General features: G+C 34.5%; 1 protein-coding gene across 1 annotated transcript; it reads left to right on the top strand.

Moving 5' to 3' along the window:
- Positions 1 to 258: 258 nt before the first annotated feature.
- Positions 259 to 10,787, top strand: LOC149549825 (uncharacterized). Its single transcript, XM_089793054.1, has 4 exons — positions 259 to 1,624; positions 1,723 to 2,119; positions 2,790 to 4,537; positions 10,317 to 10,787. The coding sequence occupies exons 1-3, from the start codon at positions 1,495 to 1,497 to the stop codon at positions 4,273 to 4,275; spliced, it is 2,013 nt and encodes a 670-aa protein (XP_089649180.1). The 5' UTR covers positions 259 to 1,494; the 3' UTR covers positions 4,276 to 4,537; positions 10,317 to 10,787.
- Positions 10,788 to 11,830: the final 1,043 nt, after the last annotated feature.

Here is an 11,830-nt window from a genome sequence, read left to right on the forward strand (position 1 = left end):
GAAATGATGGACTAATAGATTGTAGAAATTGAATAAAACTAATTGACTTATTTCACTTTCACCTCTCAACAACTTGACTTCCCACCCAATGCAAGTGTGATTGTGGCTTGAATTTTTAAAAAGTGTTATTATTTTTCATTTTTCCCTAGAGGTAGAATTGGTCAAATTCGAGTGGACAGCCCGCGTGTATTATTTACTAAATGAAGCTAGGGTTTGTAGGGTTATTTAATATGTGGTGGTCAATGTAGCATGGTGGAGGTGGGCTTAATAATAGGTTAATCATTCCTCCGGGAAAGGCGACGACTCCTTTACGACCTCATCATCGTCATCATCATGCCATAACTAGTTACTTACTATCATCTTTTTAGAGCTTTGCCTTTTGGTTTTAGTGCTGCCAAATGCAATTATCTATATATCTCCACACACACACAAATATATTCCATTTCCTCGCTACAGTGTGAGAAAGAGAAGAGGACTGTGAGGAAAGAAACAAATATCACATATATTCATTCCACTCCATTCCTTCTCGTTGGGGGAAGTTTTAACGGCTGCTGCTCCTGCTCCTGCTGCTTCTGTTTCATCGTTGTTTTCAAGTTCTGTTTTTTGTTTTTTTGCTTGGTTTTCTGTCGGGGAATAGTCGTGTATTGATTCCCGATCTGGGGTTCCAATTTGGGAAGGATTTCCCCGTTTTGATCTTGTTTTTGTTGGCAGTCGGCAAGGAAAAGAGTCTTATCATAGTCTGAGTCTTTGTCTGGATCTCTGTCTGATATTGAAATTTTGATTCAGTTGGTCTGAGAGTGGAGCAGTTTTTCTTTGACATGATCTGAATTTTTTAGCAGGTTGGATTGAAGTGGAGAACGGAGTAAAGGGCGGTGGCCCCGTGTGTAACCGACCTTTTGCTTTTTCTCTCTTTTCTTTTTGGTTTTATCCACAAAACCCCTTCACAGGACTGGGGGGATTTGAAAGGATTGAAATCCTGATCATCAAAATTTGATCATTTATCTGTTGCCAACCTCGGATTTATTTCCATTGAGGCCTGGAAAGGGTATCCCCGCTTGAGATTTTCTGCACACCCAGAACCAGCATAACGTTTTTCAGTTTGTCTCCCTAAATAATTGATCCGGATTGCTGGATGATTGTAAGCTTTTCAAGATGCGGGAGGCCCAGGCCTGCCGCGGGCCATTATTGACCCAATCTTAAAGCTGCAAAGAAGCACAAGAATCGGCTAAAGCATAACGAGTGCCTGCGGCAAGTCGATCTAAAGTAGGAAATCTGGGAAATAGTAAAGATTTCGTATTGCTAGGAGACGGAAAGTAGAAGAATTCTTCGTATCTTCTTCTTCAATCTCTCCCGTGAGCAGATTCGAAGTTCGAACCCCGGGGGTGCTGATCTTGAGGAAAAAGCAAAATAATTCTTTGTATCTCCTCGTTTAATCAGTTGATTCGAAGTTCGAACCCCGGCGGAGCTCATATTTGTAAGAAATTTGTGAAAATAATGTCCAGTATGACTGGCGACGCGAGCTTTTCATCTGGAAATAACAACATGCTCCCTACAGGAGGCGGCGCATCAAACCCTACCCAGTCGGTTCCCGTGAAGAGAAAGCGGAACCTTCCAGGGACTCCAGGTAATTATCCCCCCACGGCCTTTTCCTGAATATTTAACTTAGAAGCTTCAAGCGTTTATATTTATGCGACGGTTTTAATGGCGTCTGTTTGTTTGCAGACCCAGAGGCCGAAGTTGTAGCTTTGTCGCCCAAGACATTAATGGCGACAAACAGATTCGTGTGCGAAATCTGCAACAAGGGGTTCCAGCGCGACCAGAACCTGCAACTTCACAGGCGAGGGCATAATCTGCCATGGAAGCTGCGGCAAAGAACGAGCAAGGAGATAAAGAAGAGAGTGTACATATGCCCCGAGACATCGTGCGTGCACCATGATCCATCCAGGGCACTCGGCGATCTTACTGGAATCAAAAAGCACTACTGTCGGAAACACGGTGAAAAGAAATGGAAGTGCGATAAATGTTCCAAGCGATACGCTGTCCAATCCGACTGGAAAGCCCATTCCAAAACCTGCGGCACCAGAGAGTACAGATGCGACTGCGGAACTCTATTCTCAAGGTAAGCCTCTTTTGTCTTCCGACGAAATCTATGCCGTCATTCTCCATATCATCTGTTAGACGTTTAGCAGTATCATTCATAGATAAAAAACAGTGAAGTTTCTTTACAGACTGTTGCCTTTAAAGTAGCTTGCTCATAAAACGGTGAAGCAAAAATCTAAGAAATAGTAGAAAATTTTGATGAAACAGCTTCATCTCACCAGTAAATTTGTCAAATTAAATGGCATCCAGTGACCCTCAATCTGCTATTATCGACCGCATGAGCGTCTGTCAGTCTTTCTTTAATAGTAAATCTTGAACTCTTCGGAGCAAGCGAATACTAAAGTAGATCCACGCTGTTATGCTGTCTGTCATCTGAAGTTGGTAAATTTATGCCACCCAGATGTTTTTCACGTTTACAGCTGCCAACTAATGTATAAACAAACTTCTTCGATATTATTTAGGTTTATTTCAGCATTTATTGATGCATTCAATGTCGAATACTGTTTATGGGTTTGGCAATGAATGATTGGTTTCACCCGCGCATATAAATTTCATATTGTTTTTGTCTTGAAATCGAATGATTTGCGAGTTATACAAGATCAGAGTACTGTCGATTCTAAATTTGGAAATAGAGATTGTTTCAGTAATTAGGGGAGATCCTCAATTTGTACATTGTGTCTTGTGAACAGGAGAGACAGCTTCATCACACACAGGGCTTTCTGCGACGCCTTGGCCGAGGAAAGCGCAAGAATTACCGGTGGAATAAATACAGAAGCTGGCCAAATACATAATCCTTTAGCCATTGGGCAAGGAGGAACAGTTGCTGCAATGTCTCATGTAATGGGGGCTCCTCCTTCGCCCGGGAGAAGTAATATGTCTAGACTTGGAGTGGCCAATGCTTTAGAAACACAATACAATCCATCATTCTTCAGACAATCATACGGTAACAATGCAGTATCATCAGGGGAGATGAACTCCAGGCCCGGGCTATCCTTGTGGTTAGGACAAGGTCCAGGAGATCAACAAGCCACTAGAGGGGGTAATATGAATCCAATGGAGGTCGCAGCTTCTGGGTTTTTCAATCAGACGCCCAAAAACATGTTTGGGTCTTCAGATTATGAAGAATCCCAAGGGCCAAAGCCCTTATCTGCTCTGTTGCCCATGCCTAACTCTAATTCTGGAAACCTCTATTCAAATCTCTTCGCCTCAGCCCCCATGAATGCTCCTTCAAACAATGGTGGAAATAGTGAAAACTATGGAGGATCAGGAGTCAACAACTGGAATGATAGAAGCATAGCTAGTGCTCGGCTTTCCCTATCAACGTCCTCTGGATTGATGAGCAGCTCATCTTCTGGTAACAATAATGTGAATGACGGCGTGAATCTCAATACAAGTTCTAATTTGAACTACAGTGGTCAACAGCATGGGCACAGTGCCCAAATGTCTGCCACTGCCTTGCTACAGAAAGCGGCACAAATGGGTGCAACTTCTAGTAGTTCGTCTTTACTCAGAGGATTCGGCATGGCCGGATCAAATTCTACTTCAGTGGGTCTGGGATTATCATGGCAAGGAACACCTCAAGATCATCAGAGAGCCCAAGGAGGAGTTCAAATGCTTAATACTAGTCTACAGGGGTCTCATAATACAAACCCCTTCATGAAAGGGACAATGGATCATGAAGGCGGTTCCAACTTCCAACGCACCCAGTCATTCAGTGGCAGTACCAGATCATCAGAGAATGTGGGCCTTCATGATCTGATGAATTCTTTGTCTGGGGATGGCAGTGGACTCACTACAGCGGGCAGCTTGAATGCAATGCAATCTGCATTTGGAGCAACCATGGGAGATTGTGGGACCTTCTCACCCATGAATATGATTAATCCTCCTAGACCCAATGTAAATCCTGCCAAGGAGAGTCTTGAGCAATCTCTTCAGAGAAGCTCACAAGAAATGATGATGGTTCATGGAGGAAACCCAATGGGTACGAGCAATCCTGCTAGGAACGAAGATGGGTCAGCAGATGGATTGACCAGAGATTTTCTGGGTGTTGGTGGAGTGCAAGTTGGAGGAATCCATGGAAGGACATTCTCCCAGCGGGATCATGATCTTGCAGCCACTTTCAGTTCACTGAACTCGGGCATAAACATCGCTTCATTCAATAACCATAGAGCGTAAAGATTGCAGTCCAGAGCTTCAAGATTGCAGTTGGCGCAGCGACTATTTCTCTCAAGAAATCCCTCTCCACCACCAATACGTACTTTTGGTGTGGCAAAATCTACAATTTTCTATCAATCATGTCCAATAACTTGTTGGGATGCCGCCTTATCCACTTAACTTCTCCCATCGACTTCACATGGAAACCGCTGATTCAGAACCAAAACCAGTAGCAATGCTCACGGCAACTCTCAGATTTCAACAGATAATCATTCAATGTGGGGTAAGTTCTGTATGATTACTCAGAATTGTTTTAAAACTTCATGCGTTCAAGCATTTCAGTAGCATTTTCAATGCGACATCAATAGTGCAATTTTTTTTAATTAAAAAACTTCGTTTTTATTCATAATCATCGTTGATTAGACCCCCGATTGCTTACATTCTTCTGCAAAACAAGCTCTAATTGAGTCCTCAACCTCGTAGCCTCTGTGAATCGATCCACCCGAAGGATTTCAGGAAAAAATACATACCAACTCAACAGATTATATTTCATTGTGGGGTAAGTTCTCTATGATTAGACCTTTACAATGCATTATCATTCAAGAATTTCAGTCGCATTTACAATGCAACATCATAACAAAAACAATTTTTTTGTTTTTAATAATAATCATCATTGATTAGACCTTCGATTGCTGGCCATTTTCTGCAAAACGAGCTATAATTGAGCCCACAACCTAGTAGCCTCTGTGAATTGATCCACCCGAAGGATTTAAGGAAAAAACATACCAATTCAACAGCTTAAGCACTGTGCCTCAAAATGGTACAAAACAGTGTACAATTTTTTTTCGAAAAGTTGCTTTCTCTGCTACTCGAACAGTCTTGAGAGTCGATTTGTCATCCGACCCCAGAGATTCTATCATTCGTACCCAACGTTGACGTTAATTAAATAGGCTAACATAGACATTAAAAAGCCTAAGCAAGTGACTAGGATAAATCTTCTTCTTGTTACTGTGATAATATTCGAATACGGTTCCCTAGTTCTGTCTCTCGACAGTATGCTTCACGTGAACCATTCCATCGACTGAAACGCCAAAGTAATAGTAACTGTGTAACCGAGTGCTCAGGACTCCATGATTAGTAAAACTATCAGGGCTACTAAAAGCCAAAAAGAATGCTTCCGTGCTGAGAAAACCATTATAACCAGAGAAAACCATTATAACGATCTGAAAACTGAGAACTACAGTATTAATATCGCGTGCAAGCAATCCTTCATTTCTAATAATTTCGAATCACAGCTTGAAGATTTGAACCAAAAGATCTTTGCCGAAACGCTCTGCAATGTGGATTAACCCGTCCCCAAAATGGGTACGAATCCATTGCACTCGATAACATTCTGCCAGCTTAAATAATCCGTGAAAGTTTCCTGGTTTGAAATTTAAATCAACTTATTTTCCGAATCAGAAGATCAACTTCCACGTGGTTGACAGAATTATTCAACTTTCTCGTTTGGAGAGACGGTACATCTCTGTTCCTCCTTAGCCCATACTATTCAGGTAGCTTTCGAGAAAGCTGGCTCAAGTACAATAATACATTACAGTTGTAAAATGGACATTTAGAGACCTTAAACAACATTTTACCCCCTCTCCTCCTCCGTCACTCTGTGACACGTCGTTTTCATGAAAGACCTATTTAATTGTTCTTGGTTTATACAACAAGAAAAAGCAAAGTATATTTCTACCCGATGCATCTGGATATGCATTCTGAATCCCTCACATTCTAAACATCAGCTTTAATTCTATTCTATGAAGCTTCACTTGAAGCGTGATGAAATCCAAATTTCTCAATGGGTAGAAACATCTCTTCTCGGTTTTCACATCTGTAGGAAAACCCAACATGTAGTTTACCAGAAATATACAAAGTGATTTATTTTTCTTGTTTCTTTTGATATATTATACTAAGCTCTATTTTAATACATTAAAAATGTATTGAGGTTACACCTATACAATATATATCTTAATAGCTACATGTTCAATTACAATTTTACATTGCTATTGTTTCTAAAGTATTAGATAGCAGCCAAAAAAGAACATTGCTATTGTTTTATATAGATTAAATTTTACTTTTTTAACAACTAAATTAGATATTTTTTAAGACTTATTATTTATAGATGCATAATATGTTATATATTGTAAATTACACACATACAAAATTTCAAATATTTTAATTCAATTAGAATTATACTCTTCTGACCTTTTTATCTAAATTATTACAAATATTATTATAAATTATTACTCTTATGACCTTTTTATCTGTATAGCACTTAGATGGATTTATACAACTATTAATTATTGATGCACTCAAAATTCTTTATATCACTTAGAATGGATTTCTTGTTTTGTGTTCTATTCTTAGTGCAATAGAAACTCATTCTTTTTGGAAATATTTTCATTAAAAAAAAAATTATAACATCATTCAAAGAATACTTCTTATATGACTATATATTTCTCTTGAAAATATGTTAGTGAGTAATTTTTTTTGATATAGCATCAATACAAATATTATTAAGTTTTCGATATGATTAATTCTTTTATGGTATACAGAAATATTATTAATTGTCGATTTTTTAAAAGTTTAAATTAAGATATAATATGTATTTTTAGTAAAATTAAAAGAAAAAGAAAAAATATAGATAAAAAAGTTTATAAAAAATTATGAAATAAATATTCTTAGGTCATGTTTAGTTTGGATTGTGAAAAAAAATATTTTAATAGATTAAACTTGAATATATAGTCATTTTTTTAGTTTTCTTCCTTTTATAGTATATATATTATTATGAACTTATTATTACTTATGATATTTTATCAAATAAGGTACGCGTATCCAAAAATTTATTATTATCATATTCTTTTGATTTTGAAAAGTTGAACTTGTTTTTAATATTGTGATTGTGTATGTTGGTAAAGTACATCTTAGTTTCTGAAATGGTATATGATGTCGTTCACAAAAAGAATTGATTGTTTTTCTTCTTCAAAATATTCATAATAGTGTTAATGTAGAAACTTAGATGGTATATTCTTATTCCGATTCTATTTCATACTATTTAATCATTTTATCAGTATTATAATGATATTCTATTATTTTATCATTTATTATTTTGTGATATTCTTTATAAATTTTTAACTTTTACATTTTTTAAAAATATATTTGTATACCACTTTTTTATATTATACGTTAAATAGATCTATTAAATATTATTATTAGTGTTAACTCATATGCAACATAATCATTTATTTTATTCCCTTCATCATTTACAATGCTACTATCAAATATCAAGTTCATTATATTGATAAACTTTCTTTTGATATATATTTTTCCCAGATTATGTTTTACCTAATAGAACATACATTGATTTAAACTAACTTAGTATCTAGAAAGATTAATATTGTATAAAGAATTGAATTCTTGGTATTCTTTGTTGTGAATTATATCTCATTTCTTATATTTTTTACTGCTTGTGTTGTATCCCTCATTAGACTTCAACATAAAATCATTGTAATTGCATGTTATCATTAAGAATTGGTGGCATATAAAATCTACAATCAACCAATCAGCAACTGGTATCATTAAACATTTTTCTTTGATTCATATAATGAGATCATGAATTATTGTACACTAAAATATTTGAATTTTTAGTCTAAACTGTAATATAATGTTGCACAATATGTAGAGTACTAATTATAGAAGTCTGAATTAAAATGAATTATATTTTATATTTCTCATCTTCTTAGTTGTTAAGATATATATCCTACTTGTATTTGACTTTTACATTGTTATGCTAAATAAAACCAAAATTAATATGAATGATTAAATTTGAACTTATAAATTAAATTATATATTATTTTACATCAAATAATTTTTTATATTATCATAGATTATAAGATATTTATATAATTCATATATTTGAATGATAGAAAATATAAATATTAAGATTATTTTATTTTAATAGAATGAAAACTTTTAAAATATAGTGAAATTATAATATTTAATAGAAATATTGTTATATTATTAATGTTAGAAATTATTTAAGAACTGAAGTATAAACACTTTCTTGTACAAAAAAATAAGTAACACATTTACATTTTGTTTGATTATATATATATATATATAAAAGATTTAATACGGCTAGTATTGATGCAAAGTGGGCATGAGAAATTGAACGGAGTGTCATAAGCTTAGTCAATCGTATGGAATTGGATCAATCAAGTCGACCTATGAAATCCTGCGTATGGTTAAGCTACCAAATCCCGAGCTCGTTATCAATAGTGCAGCTTATTTGTTAGTTTCTAAGTTTGGCCGAAATAAATTATGACCTAATATGTTGTAAAGCTTTCATTATGATAATATCAGTTGCGAGTAATTAATCTTCTAAAACCAAAACTATCTACAATTGGAAAGATGACCGTTAAACTATAGGACGGCTTAAACATCACTAGTTCCACTTATCCTTTGTGCACTATGGATCAACAAAGCCATTATCCCAAAATATAAAATTTGCGCATGGTTAGTAGTTTTTCTTCATTTGTTAATTTGAGCTATATGATGGCATATTTGCACAATTCAATTTGAGTTAAATAGCGGAAAGATTTTTCTCTTATTTATGGTGTGATCCATTGCGCTAACGATTGATTAATTCCAGAATAGGAAGATTAAAAGGAAGAGGATTTAGTTTTCGAGAGTACGATTTATTATTGCCTCTCTCCAACCAGAATGCAATTGCTTATATAATTGAATTCAAATATGGAATAAATTTTTTGGCTTGCTTACCAATTAATTCTAGAATGATTTAGTTGCTTATGGTAGCTAGCAAACCAACGTAAAAAGGTGCAGAGAATCATGGGATTTTTTTGATTGATTTCAAAATTTCTCGAATTAAATCTCGAATTTTTTTCTATTCTGCACAGTTAATCAAAATAAACCTCTTTGAATTTCAATCGTATACAACAATTATATAGGATTAAAATAAGTATAGTTTCCTTTCCATTAACCTTAAGATGATCTTACGTATTTTTATTGCGACTGCTAATGAGATAACTTTGCATTAGTGTTTTTCATCTTGAGAAATGTCGATTTGAGAAAACTGTTCCCGGATCCGACATTCATATCTTGGATAGTCATTTTATTTATTTCCCTTTACTTCAGTTGGTGTTCATGACCATTGTATGCACTAAACGTCTATATTTTCAATATCTGATTGACTCAATTGCCAATTAGTTGAATGCTTAGCTTTTGCTAGACGCAGATTGAGCAAGGGTATTTACTTCCATATGGGCATTTTAAATTAGCGGATCACTAGAAATGTGACATGATAATTTTTCAGAACATCATTATGCGGAATTTGAATTTAGTGACAAACGGCTGTAAAACAGAACATAAATTTGTTGTCAAACAACGATACTTAGAGGTTTGCAGTTGCTTTGAATGATGTTAACTTCCTTTACCTAAGCGAACTATCGAGCGCTGTGTTTTTTAATAAATGTTTCTCAATTCGTTAGTGGTAGTTCATATTTTTCCGATTAGAGGCAATTGTTTTCCATTGACAGTTTCTAATAAGAAGCCTCCATCTTTGGACAGTCTAATGGGAAACAATTATTATACTTTTCAGCTACCAATTTATTTATATTTCACAAAATCTTAATATCAAATGCAGCCTAGTGGATATTGACGGATTGTGTTTCACAGAATGGAATATATGATTTGACTTTTACTCTACAAATCTTAACATTGGTCACATGTTAGCAGACAATTGTAGTACCTTGTATTGAAAAACTTTATTGCTTACGCATCAGAGGCTGCTATTGAGAACAAAACATGATGATTTTAGATTGCAGCTTGATTTTCTGACCCAGACTGCTGCTTCCAAAATAATTCGTTTTGATGAACTTTGCATATATGGTCTTTGCCCACGTAGATTATTTGACATTTGAAGCTTATTGATAATGATATTTGATTCAACTCTTAACAGTACTTTCTCTGTTTCTACACCGTGCATGTGTTATGATCAGAGGTTTCTCCAAGTGCGTTCAAGCTACAACAACTACTTAAAGACCATTCTTCAAGCTTCAGAATTGATAGTGATGAAGACATACAGCCTTACATTGTCTTGTTTTTCTCTGGCGGCTTCCATAAGTGTAAATTAGTCAGCTAACATTAAATATGCTACTGTAGCATACAATCTCAAGTGGGTTGAAAGGACATTATAATCAATTGAGAATCTTGGGAGGTGGAGATTAGAAGATGATCAAGTACATATCCACTTGCTTTCGGTTTACTTTAAGCGACATGAAAAGATAAGATGGCCGTTCAGTAAGTCATGATAGTTCGAAGGGACTTGATATTGATGGGATTAATCTTACTGTAACTGTGCATTGCATTTGGCACTTTGATGCTATCATTGTAAACTTTCCCGGTAATAGAGCGATTTGCTTGATTACCATTTCTTTCTGTAAATAGACAACACAATTTTTCATATCTAATCATTCATTTTCTAACTCAATCTTAATGGGAGGGCGGTTGTGTAGGGTCCTTCTAAAGGTCGGTTCTCAATGTCATCAACATTATTTCGCTTAAGAATATGGAAAAGATATTGGACACATAACAAATAACACTCGATGAATATAACTCTCCAACCGTGTTTCTTTTTTGAAAAGAATACATGAGCACTGAAAGGTCGTATTTATAGAGTTTCTGGTTATCTCCTTGTTTCACATAAGAAGGCCGCATGGCCAATACAAGTGAAGTTCTTATTGAATAAATTTAGTAAAACAACGGCGCCAAATGGTTTTACACATATGAATCCTATGTTCTATATTCGAGCAGTTGAAGACATATATAATTGTGTCATACGTCTTTCATATAGAGAGGGGGAAGTACTCGAAAACAATTGGAGTTATTGAGCTTTAGAGATCTTATTTAATTAAGTCTTATAAAATAAGTTCTCGTTTGTATTAAAATTTAGTATAATATTATAATTCCCATTATTGTATATAATTGAGCTTATTAAGGAGGGAAATTAATTTTGTTTAAACATTCATCTAAGGTATAACAAATAAATTTAAATTTTGATAACAAGAATAATAAGAATGTAATTTAACTATATACTATCTATTAATAGTAGCAAATTAGAATTATTTCTTAATTAGAAAGAAATATTAGATATATATTTTTTGGGTGATTATAAATGATTGTTTTTAAGAAATAGGGAAAAAATAAATTGACCATGTTAAAATAGATTAATTGATTAGTATTAAATAGATACATGTAGTATATGTTTAAATTAAATAATATATAAGGTAATTTATTTTAGAATTGAAACCAACTTCTTTCTATTATATGGTTTTAACTCATTTTCTAATATTCTTAAAAAAATTGTAATTCGTTAGGTGGAAAAATAATCATTAAATATCACAAGATATTTGTGGATTAACTAGTCTTAAACAAATACATCTAGCATTTTCAATCACAATTCTACTTCAATTAACTTTAACAAAGGTTTAGCAAAGAAAGATAAAACAATGAA

This window comes from Cupressus sempervirens, chromosome 7 (genome assembly GCF_028749045.1).
Source record: "Cupressus sempervirens isolate cs-2001-9-10 chromosome 7, ASM2874904v1, whole genome shotgun sequence".
Taxonomy (NCBI): domain Eukaryota; kingdom Viridiplantae; phylum Streptophyta; class Pinopsida; order Cupressales; family Cupressaceae; genus Cupressus; species Cupressus sempervirens.